This window comes from Lucilia sericata, unplaced genomic scaffold, assembly GCF_015586225.1.
Source record: "Lucilia sericata isolate MDLA Ls3-8-SP2 unplaced genomic scaffold, ASM1558622v1 Contig000729F_arrow, whole genome shotgun sequence".
NCBI lineage: Eukaryota > Metazoa > Arthropoda > Insecta > Diptera > Calliphoridae > Lucilia > Lucilia sericata.
The window spans coordinates 38,478-59,971 of record NW_023994728.1 but is presented as its reverse complement, the minus strand read 5'-3'; the positions used below and the strand labels follow the sequence as shown (position 1 = coordinate 59,971).

The 21,494-nt window shown below is 30.8% G+C and overlaps 1 protein-coding gene across 7 annotated transcripts in view; it reads left to right on the top strand.

Annotated features, from left to right (window-relative positions):
• The window catches only part of LOC119607685 (collagen alpha-1(XVIII) chain-like), a 227,549-nt gene that overhangs the window by 168,293 nt on the left and 37,762 nt on the right, over positions 1–21,494 (top strand). For all 7 annotated transcript variants that reach the window (XM_037961746.1, XM_037961745.1, XM_037961748.1 and 4 more), the window contains one exon: positions 20,087–20,266. In XM_037961746.1, coding sequence (XP_037817674.1) covers positions 20,087–20,266 — 180 coding nt within the window. The remainder of the gene's footprint in view (positions 1–20,086; positions 20,267–21,494) is intronic.

The window sequence follows — 21,494 nt, the reverse complement described above, 5'->3', positions numbered from 1 at the left end:
TCTAGTCTATAGTCTATTCTTTAGTCTAGTCTATAGTCTAGTCTATAGTCTAGACTATAGACTAGACTATTCTATAGTCTATTCTATAGTCTATAGTCTAGACTATAGAATAGACTATAGACTAGACTATAGAATAGACTATAGACTAGACTATAGAATAGACTATAGACTAGACTATAGAATAGACTATAGACTAGACTATAGACTAGACTATAGACTAGACTATAGACTAGACTATAGACTAGACTATAGACTAGACTATAGACTAGACTATAGACTAGACTATAGACTAGACTATAGACTAGACTATAGACTAGACTATAGACTAGACTATAGACTAGACTATAGATTAGACTATAGACTAGACTATAGAGACTAAGACTAGACTATAGACTAGACTATAGACTAGACTATAGACTAGACTATAGACTAGACTGTAGACTAGACTGTAGACTAGACTATAGACTAGACTATAGACTAGACTATAGACTAGACTATAGACTAGACTATAGACTAGACTATAGACTAGACTATATACTAGACTATAGACTAGACTATAGACTAGACTGTAGACTAGACTATAGACTAGACTATAGACTAGACTATAGACTAGACTATAGACTAGACTATAGACTAGACTATAGACTAGACTATAGACTAGACTATAGACTAGACTATAGACTAGACTATAGACTAGACTATAGACTAGACTATAGACTAGACTATAGACTAGACTATAGACTAGACTATAGACTAGACTATACTATAGACTAGACTAATAGACTAGACTATAGACTAGACTATAGACTAGACTATAGACTAGACTATAGACTAGACTATAGACTAGACTATAGACTAGACTATAGACTAGACTATAGACTAGGACTATAGACTAGACTATAGACTAGACTAATAGACTAGACTATAGACTAGACTATAGACTAGACTATAGACTAGACTATAGACTAGACTATAGACTAGACTATAGGACTAGACTATAGACTAGACTATAGACTAGACTATAGACTAGACTATAGACTAGACTATAGACTAGACTATAGACTAGACTATAGACTAGACTATAGACTAGACTATAGACTAGACTATAGACTAGACTATAGACTAGACTATAGACTAGACTATAGACTAGACTATACTGACTAGACTAGACTAGACTAGACTATAGACTAGACTATAGACTAGACTATAGACTAGACTATAGACTAGACTATAGACTAGACTATAGACTAGACTATAGACTAGACTATAGACTAGACTAGACTATAGACTAGACTATAGACTAGACTATAGACTAGACTATAGACTAGACTATAGACTAGACTATAGACTAGACTATAGACTAGACTATAGACTAGACTATAGACTAGACTATAGACTAGACTATAGACTAGACTATAGACTAGACTATAGACTAGACTATAGACTAGACTATAGACTAGACTAGACTAGACTATAGACTAGACTATAGACTAGACTATAGACTAGACTATAGACTAGACTATAGACTAGACTGTAGACTAGACTATAGACTAGACTATAGACTAGACTATAGACTAGACTATAGACTATAGACTAGACTATAGACTAGACTATAGACTAGACTATAGACTAGACTATAGACTAGACTATAGACTAGACTATAGACTAGACTATAGACTAGACTATAGACTAGACTATAGACTAGACTATAGACTAGACTATAGACTAGACTATAGACTAGACTATAGACTAGACTATAGACTAGACTATAGACTAGACTATAGACTAGACTATAGACGACTAGACTATAGACTAGACTATAGACTAGACTATAGACTAGACTAATTCATACAAAATTTAAAACACAAAAAGGATTCAAACTTTTCCCTTGCCAATAAGTATACATTTTAAAAAAAGTTTACTATTTAGTTTTTATTCTGCATTTCTTTCTCCTTTTGTCTGTGTGTAAGTGTTATTATACTTACGTTTTCTTTTTTTATAAAAATAATAAGAGCAATAACGAAAAAGAAAAAAGAATATAATATGAGAGATGAAAAAAGAAAAAGTTTTCATGGTTCATAATGAGGAAGTTTATTAAATTAAAACGGTTACAACGCACAAACAACAAGAACTTAAGAAGAGCAGCAAAAAATAACGTTAAAATAAAACAGACTCTCATATGCCCACATTCAAAAACAAACACATTTACTCCCACACATTTATGAAAAGAAAATGTTTGCTAGGATAATTTTTTTTTTGCTCTTTTCTCTTTTACTTGCAAAAGATTTGTTTGTAGTTGTTGATACTGTTGTTTCTATTGCCATTGTTGTTGTTTATACAACCATAACAATAATAACAATAATAATTTGGGTCAAGTTAAAGCAGTAAACTTGTTATGTGAATGTACTCTCTCGCACTCGGTTTATACAATAAAACATTATACACATAGAGTTTTATTATGTATCCTTGTTGTTTGTTTTAAGGTGTGTGTGTTTGTGACTGTTTGTGAATCCTTAAGAAATTGTGTTGTAACATTTTGTTAAACATTTTCACACATTCAAAGAATAGATGGCAGTAGTAACCTTGTTTTTCTTTTTTTTTTTGCAAGGATGTGTGTGCGTGCATTTCTATTTCTTTTTAAAGTTTTAGTTATTTCTTCACATATATCAAAAAGTGAACACTTGGCTGAAATGTTACAAAATATGCATATAGTCATATCTTAATACATACATATGTATATGTATAAGTATCTGTATAGCCTAGTTTTTCTATAGTTTAAAGAGAGCAACGTTAAGTTCAACAACTTTAAACTTAAAAGGAAAAGTTGCCCAGAATATAATATGTCGTCTAGAATATACCCATATACAACAAGCAATTTTTTGAAGCATATACTCTAGTCTGATTTGCATTTGTACATTTGATTTTACTATAAAATATTTACTGTTTTCTTTTCTTAAAAAATCTTAGACCCTTCACTCATTACTGTTACTACTATATCTTCTTTACTTGTGGTTGTTGTTTTCATGTGGGTAAAGTGAAAAAAAACTTAATGAAACCAAATAACCTCGAAACTTAAAAAGAAAAATTTTACCTTTGAAAAGAATTCATTTTATTTTTGCTCAACACATATTACTGAAGAGCAAAAAGAAAGAACAACTTGAAATATTATTTTTTTATATTTTATAAAAATTTTGGTGTCATGTTTACTTGGTTCTTATGTTGTAGGTTCATTTTAGAAAATCGTGTACCAGCATCATTTCCAAGGTAACCTTGGAAAAATTTTCTAAGAAATTTAAGGGTGATACTTGATTTAACGCAGACATACATATGTACATATGTACAACAATTTTAGTCTTACTGGCCTGTCATAGATAACAGAGATAAGGTAATGAACGAAAATAGCATTTGAAATAAGTAAAATCTCAAAATAAAGCCTCCTGCTCTTTCCGTTTTAGTTCTAGTTCAATTTCAGTTCAGTTCTAGTTCAGTTCTAGTTCAGTTCTAGTTCAGTTCTAGTTCAGTTCTAGTTCAGTTCTAGTTCAGTTCTAGTTCAGTTCTAGTTCAGTTCTAGTTCAGTTCTAGTTCAGTTCTAGTTCAGTTCTAGTTCAGTTCTAGTTCAGGTCTAGTTCAGTTCTAGTTCAGTTCTAGTTCAGTTCTAGTTCAGTTCTAGTTCAGTTCTAGTTCAGTTCTAGTTCAGTTCTAGTTCAGTTCTAGTTCAGTTCTAGTTCAGTTCTAGTTCAGTTCTAGTTCAGTTCTAGTTCAGTTCAGTTCAGTTCTAGTTCAGTTCTAGTTCAGTTCTAGTTCAGTTCTAGTTCAGTTCTGTTCAGTTCTAGTTCAGTTTCTAGTTCAGTTCTAGTTCAGTTCTAGTGCAGTTCTACTTTGTTTCTAATTTTCATTAAATATTACTTCTAGTTGATATTCGAATTGTTCTAGTTCAGTTCATGTTCACTTCTTGTTCATATCTGCAAGTTAAACTTAACAACTTAACAATAGCCGGAATTAGAATGTGTGTATTACAATATAACATACAAATATATATCTGTCACTCTATTAAACCTTTACACATACTCACGCAAAGTTGACGCAATATAATACGTTAGTGTTTCATTTTAATTTATATTTTTTAATTAGTAGAATTTCTTAAACAAACACTTGTTATTATTAACAAACAACTACTTTTATGTAGAAATATTTTAACTATAAATAAATATACATATGTACATATAGAAAATAATAAAAGTAAAATTCTCAACGAGAAGTATAAAGAAAGATGAACAGACAGCAGAAATTATTATACAGGAAATACGTGCATGATGATAACTAAACACACACATAAACTCTCTGAGACACACAATATTTGTGCAACATTGTATAGAGTTAAATATGTAGAGGAAGCCAACAAACAAAAAAAGGAACGTATACTACCCAACTACAAACTACATCTATGTATGTGCCCCCTGACTATAAATGTTGTTAAATAGTGCACAAGATGTTGTTTAGACTTGTTGTCTTTTTAAGTTGTGTTTAGTTTAATAACTTTTTATGTAATTATATTTAATAACATGATGATGTCGTGCTGCCTTTTTTGTTGTATATTTTTCAGAATTTTTTTAGTTTATTTAGGTGTAAATATCTTTAGAACACTTTTATGTTATGCTGTCATTTTATTTAATTTTTAATTGATGCAGTAGTTTTTTTTTGCTTGTGTACTTTACAAGGAATGTGTTAAGATAATTATATAAGTACAAATACTGCAAAGTATAAGTAATATTATTTTGTTTCCCAATTAAATATTACTTATACGTGCTAGGTTGCTTGTTTTTTATGGAGTTTTTATGGTTGTTATAAATAAATGGTAGCGTATGAGTAATAATTAACTGGAGCAGTTAGTAATAGGAAAAATATTACGTATACATTTAAGTTGAGAGAAAAATGTTTAAAACGAAAAATGATTAATAACTTGGTGTGATAGATTTACAAAAAGTGAATATACTCTCCACGTGACCTTTTTTTGTTATACCCCGAACGTTTCAATTGCAGTTCAAGTTCAGTTCTAGTTCAGTTCAAGTTCAGTTCTAGTTCAGTTCTAGTTCAGTTCTAGTTCAGTTCTAGTTCAGTTCTAGTTCAGTCAGTTCTAGTTCAGTTCTAGTTCAGTTCTAGTTCATTAGTTCAGTTCTAGTTCAGTTCTAGTTCAGTTCTAGTTCAGTTCTAGTTCAGTTCTAGTTCAGTTCTAGTTCAGTTCTAGTTTCAGTTCTAGTTCAGTTCTAGTTCAGTTCTAGTTCAGTTAGTTTCAGTTCATTTTCAGTTCGTTCAGTTCTAGTTCAGTTCTAGTTCAGTTCTAGTTTCCGTTCTAGTTCAGTTCTAGTTCAGTTCTAGTTCAGTTCTAGTTCAGTTCTAGTTCAGTTCTAGTTCAGTTCTAGTTCAGTTCTAGTTCAGTTCTAGTTCAGTTCTAGTTCAGTTCTAGTTCAGTTCTAGTTCAGTTCTAGTTCAGTTCTAGTTCAGTTCTAGTTCAGTTCTAGTTCAGTTCTAGTTCAGTTCTAGTTCAGTTCTAGTTCAGTTCTAGTTCAGTTCTAGTTCAGTTCTAGTTCAGTTCTAGTTCAGTTCTAGTTCAGTTCTAGTTCAGTTCTAGTTCAGTTCTAGTTCAGTTCTAGTTCAGTTCTAGTTCAGTTCTAGTTCAGTTCTAGTTCAGTTCTAGTTCAGTTCTAGTTCAGTTCTAGTTCAGTTCTAGTTCAGTTCTAGTTCAGTTCTAGTTCAGTTCTAGTTCAGTTCTAGTTCAGTTCTAGTTCAGTTCTAGTTCAGTTCTAGTTCAGTTCTAGTTCAGTTCTAGTTCAGTTCTAGTTCAGTTCTAGTTCAGTTCTAGTTCAGTTCTAGTTCAGTTCTAGTTCAGTTCTAGTTCAGTTCTAGTTCAGTTCTAGTTCAGTTCTAGTTCAGTTCTAGTTCAGTTCTAGTTCAGTTCTAGTTCAGTTCTAGTTCAGTTCTAGTTCAGTTCTAGTTCAGTTCTAGTTCAGTTCTAGTTCAGTTCTAGTTCAGTTCTAGTTCAGTTCTAGTTCAGTTCTAGTTCAGTTCTAGTTCAGTTCTAGTTCAGTTCTAGTTCAGTTCTAGTTCAGTTCTAGTTCAGTTCTAGTTCAGTAGTTCAGTAGTTCAGTTCTAGTTCAGTTCTAGTTCAGTTCTAGTTCAGTTCTAGTTCAGTTCTAGTTCAGTTCTAGTTCAGTTCTAGTTCAGTTCTAGTTCAGTTCTAGTTCGTTCTAGTTCAGTTCTAGTTCAGTTCTAGTTCAGTTCTAGTTCAGTTCTAGTTCAGTTCTAGTTCAGTTCTAGTTCAGTTCTAGTTCAGTTCTAGTTCTAGTCAGTTCTAGTTCAGTTCTAGTTCAGTTCAGTTCTAGTTAGTTCAGTTCTTCTGTTAGTTCTGTTCAGTTCTAGTTCCAGTCTAGTTCGTTTAGTTCAGTTCTAGTTCAGTTCTAGTTCAGTTCTAGTTTTCCAGTTCTAGTTCAGTTTAGTTCAGTTCTAGTTATTCTAGTTCTTCTAGTTCAGTGTTCTAGTTCAGTTCTAGTTCAGTTCTAGTTCAGTTCTAGTTCAGTTCTAGTTCAGTTTCAGTTCTAGTTCAGTTCTAGTTCAGTTCTAGTTCAGTTCTGTTCAGTTCTAGTTCATTCTAGTTCCGTTCAGTCTTTAGTTCAGTTCTAGTTCTTTTGCAGTTCTATTTCAGTTCTAGTTCAGTTCCAGTAAGATAGTTCAGTTCTTTCAGTTCTAGTCAGTTCTAGTTAGGTATAGTTCATTAAAGTCTTTTATAGGGGATGTTTGCAAAAAAGTTCCGAACAATAAAAAAAGCGTGGTTGAATCGACAAATAAAAAAATAATAAAAAATATCTCTACTGAATAATTCCATTCACATCTTGATTTAAAAAAGCATTCATTTGTTTTATCATTAACAATTTTGTAAATTAATATTTTGACAACAACTACTACTACAAAAAAATCTTTGTTTATGATTTACATGTAAGAGTATGAGTGATTTTTAATTATTTAATGCCAATCATTCATGTTTGCGGTTTTAACATGTAAAACACAGAAAAAGTTATTGAAATAAAAAATCACAAACTCGTTAAAAATGCATAAATATGTATATAAACATTTGTTTACGGGCATTTATTTATGTGTAAATCTTTCAAAAAAAGGGAAAAATATTTGAAATCTCAATTTACCACAAGTCTAATTTATGATTTATTAAACCTGAATGAAAACCATGGTTGTTTGCAAAAAAGGGAATTTCATGTGTAAATACAAAAAATATATTCTAATTAAACTAAAGTATTATTTTTATGAAGCTGTTTTTTGATTTTGATAATACGGATTCATTTGATTAAATTACTGCTTTAGGGAGTTAATTTGGTTTTACCTCTAACACATTTTTAAACAGATGAACATTGATCATTGTGGTGCCAGTTTTAAATTTTCAGCATAATTTGCTTTGAAAAATAATGTTTTTTTTTTTTTTTTTTGAAAAATTATAACTTTAGTAAAATTTTTAAATTGTAGTTAAACATTTAACTTTTTAGAATATTTTTAATAATATCTAACTTTACTTCACCTTACATTATTTCTACTGTGAAATCGGTTTTGGTTTGTATATTATTTAAAAATTTAAATTCTATGTTAAACATTTAAATTGACACTGACCTTATTATTTATACTTTTGCTCTTTACAAAGACTTTTTTACTCTTCTTTAAATTACTAAACACTTTTCAACACATTTCATTTTGCGTTCTTTTTTCATTTTTTTATATTTTATAATAATTTGAAATTAAAATGAGTATGATTTTTTTCTTTTTTCACTCAAAATGTTGTTGTGTACGAGTGATAACGCAAAAACTGAAATTAATAAAAATTCTTTAATAATAATTCAAACTAAAAATAAGTAATGAAAAGAGAAAAACAAACTGAATAAAAATACAAAAATACGTAGAAGAGAAAAATAAACATCAAATACTGCAAAATATGATGTTGAATTTAGAGATAAGGCACACTCTTTTTAAAGAACGCCACCGCCACTGCCAACAACAAAGTCTTAAAAGAAGAAAAAACTAAAAAAGACTTAGCATAGACTGGGTCTTATTCATGAGGGGAAAAGTTAAATTCTAAAGTAGTGAAAAGTGATTTTTTATTTCAAAAATTCTTGTTCAATAATATTTTTTTCTGTTTTTGAAAAATATATATTTTTAGATTTTGATTTTTTATTTGAATAATTTTTTTTTCAGTTTTTGAAAAATATATATATTTTTGGACCTTAAAGACATTTTGTTCGGAAGCGATTTCATTTATATGAAGTGCCTTTTTCTCAAAATGTGACTTTTTCTTAAAAAGGCACTTTTTTGGTGACATTTCGTGAAAAGAGACTTATTCCGTAAAAATAAACTTTTTCGATTAAAAGAAAAGAACGAGAACTGAACTAGAATTGAACTAGAACTGAACTAGAACTGAACTAGAACTGAACTAGAACTGAACTAGAACTGAACTAGAACTGAACTAGAACTGAACTAGAACTGAACTAGAACTGAACTAGAACTGAACTAGAACTGAACTAGAACTGAACTAGAACTGAACTAGAACTGAACTAGAACTGAACTAGAACTGAACTAGAACTGAACTAGAACTGAACTAGAACTGAACTAGGTTAGGTTAGGTTTAGGTTAGGTTTACACAGGTAGCCAATTTCGGCTTTACTTGGGTCCATGTTGATCCCTTTGTAAAAATACCTGTAAGAAGAAGAAAAGAGAAGAGAGGGAGAGATAGAGGAGAGTGAAAGAATAGAGATAGTTGCAAAGAGAAGGAGATGATGAGAAATGAGAAAGCCAGGGCAGCTGCCGTGGATGAGTAGTGTGAGTAATAGGATTCACACCCATTTTGACAAATTAATGAATTCTAGAAGACGTTCTAATTGAATGTTTGACAATTCGGTTAGATCACCAAAATAGGTCGATCCAAGCGTCTGAAAACGGGCCTCCGCCAAAGCAGGACAATCGCAGAGAAGATGAGTAATAGTCTCTTCTTCATCCTCGTTTTGACAACTCCTACAGTAATCGTTGAACGGGAGACCAATGCGTCTGGCATGGTTCCCAAATTTACAGTGGCCAGTGATTATCGATAGAACTGAACTAGAACTGAACTGGAACTGAACTAGAACTGAACTAGAACTGAACTAGAACTGAACTAGAACTGAACTAGAACTGAACTAGAACTGAACTAGAACTGAACTAGAACTGAACTAGAACTGAACTAGAACTGAACTAGAACTGAACTAGAACTGAACTAGAACTGAACTAGAACTGAACTAGAACTGAACTAGAACTGAACTAGAACTGAACTAGAACTGAACTAGAACTGAACTAGAACTGAACTAGAACTGAACTAGAACTGAACTAGAACTGAACTAGAACTGAACTAGAACTGAACTAGAACTGAACTAGAACTGAACTAGAACTGAACTAGAACTGAACTAGAACTGAACTAGAACTGAACTAGAACTGAACTAGAACTGAACTAGACTGAACTACTGAACTAGAACTGAACTAGAACTGAACTAGAACTGAACTAGAACTGAACTAGAACTGAACTAGAACTGAACTAGAACTGAACTAGAACTGAACTAGAACTGAACTAGAACTGAACTAGAACTGAACTAGAACTGAACTAGAACTAACTAGAACTAGAACTGACTAGGACTCAAAAATAAGTTTTTTCTCTGAAAAAAAACATGTCGAGTTCGTAAAAAGATACATTTTTGCATAAATTTCACCTCTATAAGAAAAGTACTTTTCCTACCACCCAATAACCCCACACAAATCTTTCTAAACCTTTATAACTCAGGAATTCTTGTTTGCAGCTGTTCTTAACATTTCTGTATTGTATAGTTTTTGTTGTTGTCAGGCTAAGGTTGAAAACTAAACAAAAAAAAACTGAAAAGATGAAGTAGGTGAATAAAACCACAACTTCAGTTGAAGCAAGAAAATGAATGAAATAAAAATAAATATCTATGGTAGAATAAGAAAAAGACACACTCAAACACAACCGCGTTATTTTACTTCTAGAGCATAATAACAGGTGCTTAAATATAAAATTATTTTAATTTGATCAAGACATGATAAGAAGAGTCTTAGCTCCAATGGTCTGCTGTTGCCACGTACTTAGTTTATTTGAGGTGAAGCAAAAAAATAAACAAATATAATAAATATGTATAAAGCAAAAAAGAAAATATTTTTAAATGCCATTTAAATAAATTTCCTGGGTAGTTACGTTTATTTTTCTGGCAACATTTAAAATTTTTTTACTTTTTTGTAGGTTATATGAATTACTTTCTTATATACTTGATTTTTTTTTTTTTTTTTTTTTGAAAAAAATTAAAGTATTTTGTTTTAAGACCCCCGTGCCCCTGTTTACTTAAAAGTATAAAAAGTATATTTGTTTGTGTTTTCTTGTTATTTTTAAGAAAAATAAGTACAATTTATATACATAAGTATGTATGTTTGTATTTTTCTCTATGCTTGACTGCTTAAATATTAAGAACACCTTTGCAAAGATATATGTTTTCCTTATGCCTGTCCTGTCTAGAGAGAAGAAAGTAAGCTTAGGTATTTAATTAAATATATTTGTATAAGCAAGCAGTTCCCCTTATAGAATCGTTAAGATTCAATGGACATACTTATTGTCTCTTAATGTTAGGTGGCTATACTTCTCTCCTTCTCTAGCTTCCATATATATTTATTTATAAGCTTATCATTTTATACAATTTTTGGTAAATATAAATGTGGTGGCATTTAAATTGGTCATTATTTTGAAAGATGAATGTTTTTTTGAATGAATGGTATTTTTATTATTTATTGAAATTATTCTCTTTCATTGTATTTTGAAAAAAAAAAGTAAAAAAAAAAAAACAGAAACAGAAACATTATTTTATTAACGAAACACACATTTTTATACCCTATACCACTATAATGGGGAAGATATATTGGGTTTGTGCTGATGTTTGTAACGCACAATAATATTGGTCCTATACCCTATACATTAAAGTATACCAATCGGCTTAGAATCATTTTCTGAGTCCATGTAAACCTTGTAATCAAACTACAGTTCGCAATTTTGAAGAAGTCTATTGAAAATGGTTAACATCGGTCCATTATCTCACCTAGGCCCCATGCAACTGAACCCCAAATAGGGCTTGTAAACCTTGTAATCAAACTACAGGTCGCAATTTTGAAGATAATTCAAAGAAATTTGGCACATGGTACCGGACACGAAGCCTGTTGAAAATGGTTAACATCGGTTCATTATTTCGCCTAGCCCCCATACAATAGGGCTTTTAAGTTCATAATTATGTTTAATATACTCGTATCTCGACAAAATGCTGCATAACCAAGTTCTATACTAGCCTTGATGACCCTCATGAATTTTTTAATTATAGGTGCTCATTTGACCATAGCCCCTATTCAAAGCCCCCTTCAAAATTCGACTTAAATGTCCACAATTTTATTCAACAATAAATGGCTTAAGTATATCTGAGACAAGGTACAATTCAACTTAAATGCTTTATTATGAAAACTAAATCACATTTTTTTTGCAACAGGTGTAGGGTATTATATGATCGGCCTCGCCCGACTATAATTTTTACTTGTTTATATGCTCCCAATGTTCACACATAAAGTTTTTATATAGTAAAGTACCTTTTAAATTATTTTACTATAACACGATAGAGTGGAGACGGCATAAGTTTGTTTCGATGATGATAAGACTCAAAACTAGTGCAGCTCTTAAGGCATAAGAATCTGTGAAGAATCGTTTATTGAGTCGATGTATTAATGTCCGTCCATTAGTCCTTTCGATACTCAGGTACTTATTTATTCCATATAAAAACATGAACGTTTTCTTCTACAAAATATGTTATTGTTAATTATTTAGTAGAAGTCGGTCCATACGAATCACAGGTCATCCTTCACGAAAGCAAGACTGATGGAGTTATTGAAAATTTGCCCATCGAAGATATCTAGGGTCTTTAGAAAATCGATTCAAACATAAAGACAGACGGACATAGCCTTCTCTAGAAAATCCTTTAAATTTCCGTAATTGACTTATAAATTGATTCAATACATGTAAACAAAGGCAAAATTCAATATAAAGGTTTAAAAAAAAAAAATAAAAAATTTTTAGAATATATTCATAACTGGTGTAGAGTATCATATGGTCGTACATGCCGGAATTACCTACTTGTTTTGTATATATGTATGTATGTATATTTAATTTATTTCTTTTAATTGTAAAATAAACCTAAATTTCTCTATTTCACTCTAGAATAGTTCATGAATTTTGGATATTTATTTCTTTTAAACTTACATTTGAGTATTTGTGAAATTTTTTCCTAAATAGTTCAAATTAACTCATTTCAATTTCTTTATATGAAAAAATTATTTGGAATTATGTAACTATTTCAAATGTGAATAATGTACTTAATATAAAGCCAAATTTTATTAAATTTAGTATTCAAAAGAAAATGTGGGTTTTCTTTGTAAAACAATTTATAACAAATATTCAAAATATATAAATATATAATAAATATTCGAAAAAATTATTCTTGGAATTGAGTATGAAATATTTTTACCTACAAATCAAATTAAATTAAGATTTAAATCTATAATCTTACTACGTAATAAAATGATTAAATTATTTTACAAATAAATATATTGACAAAAAAGTAAATCTCTTTAAAAGTTTAATTTATCAACATTTTATTGCAATTAAGTTTTTCATAGCATTCCTAAACGGGAAACTGTAATAAATGTATATAAATTTCATATGAGATCCGAAACTTATCAAAGAGAGTAAGTTTTTTTGTGAGTCTAGCCTACAGTGTAGTCTACAGTCAGGTATATAGTCTAGTCTATAGTCTAGTCTATAGTCTAGTCTATAGTCTAGTCTATAGTCTATATAGTCTAGTCTATAGTCTAGTCTATAGTCTAGTCTATAGTCTAGTCTATAGTCTAGTCTATAGTCTAGTCTATAGTCTAGTCTATAGTCTAGTCTATAGTCTAGTCTATAGTCTAGTCTATAGTCTAGTCTATAGTCTAGTCTATAGTCTAGTCTATAGTCTAGTCTATAGTCTAGTCTATAGTCTAGTCTATAGTCTAGTCTATAGTCTAGTCTATAGTCTAGTCTATAGTCTAGTCTATAGTCTAGTTATAGTCTAGTCTAGTCTAGTCTATAGTCTAGTCTATAGTCTAGTCTATAGTCTAGTCTATAGTCTAGTCTATAGTCTAGTCTATAGTCTAGTCTATAGTCTAGTCTATAGTCTAGTCTATAGTCTAGTCTATAGTCTAGTCTATAGTCTAGTCTATAGTCTAGTCTATAGTCTAGTCTATAGTCTAGTCTATAGTCTAGTCTATAGTCTAGTCTATAGTTAGTCTATAGTCTAGTCTATAGTCTAGTCTATAGTCTAGTCTATAGTCTAGTCTATAGTCTAGTCTATAGTCTAGTCTATAGTCTAGTCTATAGTCTAGTCTATAGTCTAGTCTATAGTCTAGTCTATAGTCTAGTCTATAGTCTAGTCTATAGTCTAGTCTATAGTCTAGTCTATAGTCTAGTCTATAGTCTAGTCTATAGTCTCGTCTATAGTCTAGTCTATAGTCTAGTCTATAGTCTAGTCTATAGTCTAGTCTATAGTCTAGTCTATAGTCTAGTCTATAGTCTAGTCTATAGTCTAGTCTATAGTCTAGTCTATAGTCTAGTCTATAGTCTAGTCTATAGTCTAGTCCATAGTCTAGTCTATAGTAGTCTATCTATAGTCATTCTATAGTCATAGTCTATAGTCTAGTCTATAGGTCTAGCTATATCTAGTCTATAGTCTAGTCTATAGTCTAGTCTATAGTCTAGTCTATAGTCTAGTCTATAGTCTAGTCTATAGTCTAGTCTATAGTCTAGTCTATAGTCTAGTCTATAGTCTAGTCTATAGTCTAGTCTATAGTCTAGTCTATAGTCTAGTCTATAGTCTAGTCTATAGTCTAGTCTATAGTCTAGTCTATAGTCTAGTCTATAGTCTAGTCTATAGTCTAGTCTATAGTCTAGTCTATAGTCTAGTCTATAGTCTAGTCTATAGTCTAGTCTATAGTCTAGTCTATAGTCTAGTCTATAGTCTAGTCTATAGTCTAGTCTATAGTCTAGTCTATAGTCTAGTCTATAGTCTAGTATGTCTAGTCTATAGTCTAGTCTATAGTCTAGTCTATAGTCTAGTCTATAGTCTAGTCTATAGTCTAGTCTATAGTCTAGTCTATAGTCTAGTCTATAGTCTAGTCTATAGTCTAGTCTATAGTCTAGTCTATAGTCTAGTCTATAGTCTAGTCTATAGTCTAGTCTATAGTCTAGTCTATAGTCTAGTCTATAGTCTAGTCCTATAGTCTAGTCTATAGTCTAGCCTATAGTCTAGTCTATAGTCTAGTCTAGTCTAGTCTAGTCTATAGTCTAGTCTATAGTCTAGTCTATAGTCTAGTCTATAGTCTAGTCTATAGTCTAGTCTATAGTCTAGTCTATAGTCTAGCCTATAGTCTAGTCTATAGTCTAGTCTATAGTCTAGTCTATAGTCTAGCCTATAGTCTAGTCTATAGTCTAGTCTATAGTCTAGTCTATAGTCTAGTCTATAGTCTAGTCTATAGTCTAGTCTATAGTCAAGTCTATAGTATAGTCTATAGTCTAGTCTATAGTTTAGTCTATAGTTTACTCTATAGTCTACTCTATATTCTAGTCTATAGTCTTGTTTATATACTTTATAGACTACTGACTAGACTATAGTCTAGTCAGTAGTCTAGTCTATAGTCTACTCTTTATTCTAGTCTATAGTCTTGTTTATAGTCTAGTCTATAGTCTCGTTCATAGCATATATTCTTGTTTATAGTATAGACTATAGTCTAGTCTATAGTTTAGTCTATGATCTAGTCTATAGTCTAGTCTATAGTCTAGTCTATAGTCTAGTCTATAGTCTAGTCTATAGTCTAGTCTATAGTCTAGTCTATAGTCTAGTCTATAGTCTAGTCTATAGTCTAGTCTATAGTCTAGTCTATAGTCTAGTCTATAGTCTAGTCTATAGTCTAGTCTATAGTCTAGTCTATAGTCTAGTCTATAGTCTAGTCTATAGTCTAGTCTATAGTCTAGTCTATAGTCTAGTCTATAGTCTAGTTTATAGTCTAGTTTACAGTCTAGTCTATAGTCTTGTCTATCGTCTAGTCTATAGTCTAGTCTATGGTCTAGTCTATAGTATAGTCTATGGTCTAGTCTATAGTCTAGTCTATAGTCTAGTCTATAGTCTAGTCTATAGTCAAGTCTATAGTCTACTATAGTCTATTGTATAATCTGGATTGTAGTTTTGCTAGTGTTCTATTCTTTTAACCACTGGAAAACAGGTTTAGTACTTCTTAACCTAAAAAGATACTATTTCAGTAAAAGTTGGAAATATTTCAATATTTATATTTTCCATACCTGATACGTACTATACCAATCTGGACTTCATGTAATTACTTAAGCTAAGCAAATATTTGGCTTAATTGTTATTAATCTCGATTTTTCCTCTCCTCCTATTAAAATCCTATAAAACATATTTTATATTTTCATCTGAAACCCCCTCAAAAACAACCTAACTACTTGTTCCAATTACTATTCTACTGTTCTGCTCCAGATAAAATGTGATGGATATAAAACAGAAAAAACAAACATACCAAAGAAATTTAAAATAATAAAAAGGACCCAAACAGCAGAAAAAAAATTAAAAAGAAAACATAAGTTTTATCTCAACTCATTATTGCAGCTTTAAGTCGCAACTTAACAACAATAATACCAAAACCATGTAGTTTTTATTCTATAAGAAAGCATAATCTGTCCCCTACCATAGAAATTTTAACAAGCAGACAAACACCACTTAAAACTAGATGATATCGCGTACTAGTAGAGATTACAGAAAAAAAATATATAAAAAGTATTTCTCTTTTAACAGTAAAGACACGACAGTTTACTTAGATTAAATGAGTCTCCTTATTTTAATGGTTTTGTTTTCGAGGTGATGAAAAAATATAAATTGCAAGAAATTGTTTTAAATTTCTATGTTTAAATTTTCTTTTTCTTATTTCTATTTCATTATAAATTATTTGTTGTCCTTTTTATAAGACCTATTGTGTGGTTTATTTCGAGGATGTGGGGTGTTTTGATGATTGTCATTGTTTTAAATTGTATGGTAAATATTACTTGTAAAACATGGTGATTATGGTTGTCATTGTTTTTTTTTTTTTTTTTTTTTTGGGCATTTTTCAAAAAATAAACGTCTGTTGAGGATTTTTTTCTTTAATTTTTGGAAAAACAACCTGAGATTACACGTTTTATGATGTGGTTTTTAATTTCTGTAATCTTTGTAATTGTAGTTGTTGAAATTCTAAAGAACTTGTTGTTTAAATAAATTGTAGATATTAAATCTAAAAATTATTTTGAGGAATTTGTTTATTTTTGCTAAATATTGAGTATTTGTAATAGATATTTTATTGGTTGGGGAGGATAAAACATTTTGAGTTGTTGTAGTTATCTTGTAATTGAAAAAGTAAATTAAAATAATTTTTGTTTATTCTGATTGTTTGCTTAACTAAATCAAAGGTATTAAGTTTGTTTTTGAATCATTATAAGAGTTTTGTTTTTGTAAAGAAATTTAATTAAAAATTTTCCAACACGGAAAACTTTTAAAGAAAGTTATACTGTTATAGGACTTATTGTAGGTGGTAGACTTATAATACAAAAACAGCGGCAAAATAGCGCCAAGAGAATTGCGCATTGATTGAAGGGCAAAACTGAAACAAGGCAATTTTGGATATTCCGCTCAAAAGTGAAGTGTATTCCACAGTAAGCGTTGTGCATCGATTAAAACAAATAGTAGTCGAACAGGGCAAGGGCTAGACTATACAACTTGACAACTACTACTTTCTAAACAGTTTTAAACAGGTATTCCAACATTTGGCAGAACATGATCATGATTCAATATTACGCATTTTTTAGCCAAGGCACACTTTAAGGGAATCAGTTGGATTCGTTACAGGTTCCCTGTTATGGTTTGGTCACATTTATGCCACTCATAATAGACAGTGTGCTTTTGGTCCCACCAAAATACAGAGCTTTACCTTAGTGTCATGGATATTTGTTTTTTTGTCCCGATTTGACTGTGTAGCCGGTCTTCACCTTCAATCTCTTATGTTTCAGGTTATTGTAATGGATCCATATTTCATTGAATTTAAACATTCGGACAATCAAAATCATCTTTCTAGGTCTCTACTCTTCAATTTGTGGGATGAATCCTTCTGTTCGCAAACTTTTTGAAATTACTGCATGAATTGGTCCCAATGATTTTGGAAGCTCTTGTACAAATTAATGTTGAGTTCTTTACGTGAACACCTGCCGTGTTGGCCTATTTCACGGTGGTCTTTTTCAACCAGTGGGTGAGCTTTTGTAACGACTCACCATCGTCTCATTGTGTTTTTACGTAATTTCCGATCCCGTATACATGCACTTTACTCAAGTACTTCAGCTATCTAATCTCTGATCATTGCTGTCCCGTTACTTAACTTCCGTAATGCAAAAACATCACTTCCGTTTAGTCGACAACAGCACCTGGAGACGTAACCGGTAGACCGTGGTACGAAACCATCAAATAAGCTGAAACTCACAGCGACACGCTGTGGTAAATCTGGTATGAACAATGTTTACTCTGAACATTCCTGGACAGGGAAGGAAAATTCAATGGTATCACTTGTATAACATACCTTACATCCATCACCATTCGACCCTGCATTTATCCGACACACTCATAACAGAACAACATACGACAGACTCACTCTAGGTATACGGACAGATGAGTTCCGTATACCCCTACATTCATTCTGTATCATATATAATTAACACCAACTCATTTCCAACGCTTAGTCCCACAGTTTAAACCACAGTACCAGGTTATGTGGTTATCTGGTTAGACACCATGTCAAATCATTCCAAGGAGTAGCCGAAGAGTGAAATGACATGGAAACATGCTCAGAGGGGAAAGCTCTTGTACAGTTTAATAACAATCTTCATGGAGTAATATTTCCAAAAATTTTACATATAATTTGCAAAATATAAATACCGTGTTTAATCCCGCATTTTTGACTTATACATCCAATCAATTTAAAAGCTTTTAATAGTTAAATAATAAAGTTTAAGATGTGCTGTTAAGACTACATTATATGCTGTGTTTACGTTGATTTCTGTAGATTATACATTGCATTGACGTATACTTTAGATTACGTCGTATACTCATAACAGGTAGTTATTCCTACAGACGTTGTATTCTAAAGAATACATCATATTCTAAAGACTTCGGAGGATTCTAAATAATACGAAGTATGCTAAAAACTACGTCGTATTTCAGAGTATACGTAGTTTTCTAGAAACTGCTATTTTAAAGGCTATGCCTTTTTCTTACCTAATTGCGTCTTACACCCAATACATTTAAAGCTTTTAATAGATACAATCGTACACCAAAGTTTAAATTGTGTGGTTAAGACTACATTATATGTAGATGTTACGTCGTATTCTGTAGATTACGCATTGCATTGACGTATACTTTACATAACGTCGTATACTCAAAATATAGACTAAAGACTACATCGTATTCTAAAGACTCCATAGTATTCTAAATAATATTAAATATACTAAAGACTCGTATTCTAAATACTAATTCGTATTCCAGAGACTACGTAGTAGTCTGAAAACTAATATTCTAAAGGTTATGTCTTTTTCTAAAGTTTGTTTCTTGTTCCAAAAACTAAGTCGTATTATAAAGACTAAGACGTATTCCAAAGACTTAGTCGTATTTCTAAAACTTCGTCGTATTTCAAAGATTTCGTAGTATTCCTAAAGAGGATGTCTTCGTCGAATTCTAAAGACTTTTTCGTATTCTAAAGTTAACGTCATAATGTAATGACGAAGTTGTATTCATAAGACTTTGACGAATTCTGAAGGCTACGTCAAATTCTTTGTCATATTCTTATGACAATGACGTTTTCTAAAGACTAAGTTGTATATAAAAAACCATGTCGTATTCTAAAAACTAAGTCGTATTCCAAGGACTATATCGTATTCTAAAGAGTCATATTCTCAAGTCTACTTCGTATTGTAAATAATTAGTCGTATTTCAAAGACTTCTTCGAATTGTAAAGACTTTGTCGTATTCTAAAGTTTACTTCGTATTGTTATGACTATATCGTATTCCAAAGACTTTGTCGTATTCTGGAAACTACGTCATACTCTCATATCTATGTCGTATTTTTAAGATAACGTCGTATTCTTAAGGCAAAGTTGTATTGTATTGTAAGCCTACGTCTTATTACAAAAACTAAGTCGTATTGTAAAGAGTACGTTGTATTCCGTAGACTTCGTAGTATTCTTAAAGCTACATCTTAATGTGAAGACCATATTCTATTCCGATTATTCAAAAGATTATGCTATATTCCAAATTCGATGTCGTATTCTACTGTCTGCGTCGTTTCTACAAACCTCATATCCTAAAGACCGCATCATATTCTAAAGACTTCATAGTATTATAAAGACTAAGTCATAAACTAAGGAATGTATTGTTTTCTAAAGATTACGCTGTCTACCAACAACTGCGTTGTATTCAAAACTCTCAAAAACGTTTTATAAACCCTAGATTACTTTTTGTTATATTAAATATTTTCATACAAAAACTTGGCGCGTTGGAATGTAAAAAATCTTTCTTAACTAATTAATTTTCTTTAATAAAATATTCATATAAATTATAATAAAACTCTGTAAAGTTTTTAATTTTATTAGCCAATAATACTGAGCTACAGGTCAATAAAATACAAATGAAATATAATTAAATATTAATTAACAAATAGCAAAGCATCTTTAATATCCATTAAAATGTCAAAGAACATATTTTCTTATAATAAATTAGAAAATTTTACCTACAAACATATAAAAACCTACTTTAACTTTTAAATACATTTCATTTTGTATCTTTACTTGCAGAGTACAAAATCTTGATTCAATTGTACGTGTCGCAGACCGCGATCTACCAGTGGTGAATACGCGAGGTGATGTACTATTCAATTCATGGAAGGGCATATTTAATGGACAAGGTGGTTTCTTTTCACAAGCACCACGCATTTATAGTTTCAGTGGTAAAAGTGTTTTAACGGATCCAATGTGGTAAGTCAAACAATATATACATACACTTTTTTTCTCTACACATTTTTTTTTTGCCAAGAACCCTCCAATAATTTCAAGCATTATAGACCTACTTGCTTGTAAAAACAGTTCTTATACATCTATAAATTTGTTTGCCATAATACGACTATTTTTGGTTTGTAATCAGCACTAGCAGCAGTAATATAGCAAAATACAAAAAAATAAAATAGTAAAACCAAAGTCCTGGGCCAATTCATTCCTCTCCTTACCCAAACAAAATTCCTCTCTTCTATAAATTGTAAAGAAAGCTAAACTTTTTGGGGGCCAATTTTTTGTTTCTTTACACTTGTTGTAGTAATATTTTATTTTTTCAACAATTTTTGTTTTGTTACTTTTGGAATGTTGTAATTTAACATTTAAGCCATGTAATTACGTTCCGTAAACAATACAAATATAATGGCAATAACAAAAACAACAACAGCCAAACAACATGAACATTTTGAACAATTACAACAACTGTAAGCTATAACAAGTAAGAAATTAATAAGAGGTGGTGGCCTTTCTAGAACTTTTTTCTTTTTGTAAGGGTCACTTGTTGTTATACACAGTGGTATAGAAGTTTAATTGGTTTTTGTTTCGAAGTGAGATAAAGTCAATCAAATGTCTTCTTACATCCGCAAACAATTCTGTTATGGAAAATTTATATACATTCAAATAATAATTTATTATTATATTAACAATTTTCCTAAACATCAAGATGAGTTTTATAGAAAAAATTTGCTCTAGTCTAGAATAAAGTTTTATATAAAATTGTGCTGTTGACAGGAGAAAAGTTTTATAGCTAAAGATGCTCTAGTCTAGTGTTTTATAGAAATTTTAGCTCCAGTCAAGAGCAAAGTTTTATAGAAAAGTTTGCTCTTGTCTAGAGAAAAGTTTGCTCAGTCTAGAGCCATGTTTGCTCTGGTATAGGCAAAGTTTTAAAGAAAATTTTGATCTAGTGTAGAGCAAAGCTTTTTAGAAAAGTTTGCTCAAGTCTAGAGAAAAATTTTATAGAAAACTTTGCTCTTGACTAGCGCTAAGTTTTATAGAAAAGTTTGATCTTGTCTAGACCTAAGTTTTGTAGAAAAGTTTGATCTTGTCTAGACCTAAGTTTTATAGGTAAGTTTGCTCTAGCCTAGACCAAAGTTTTGTATAAAGTTTGCTCTAGTCTAGAGCAAAAACTTATAGAAAAGTTTGCTCTAGTCTAGAG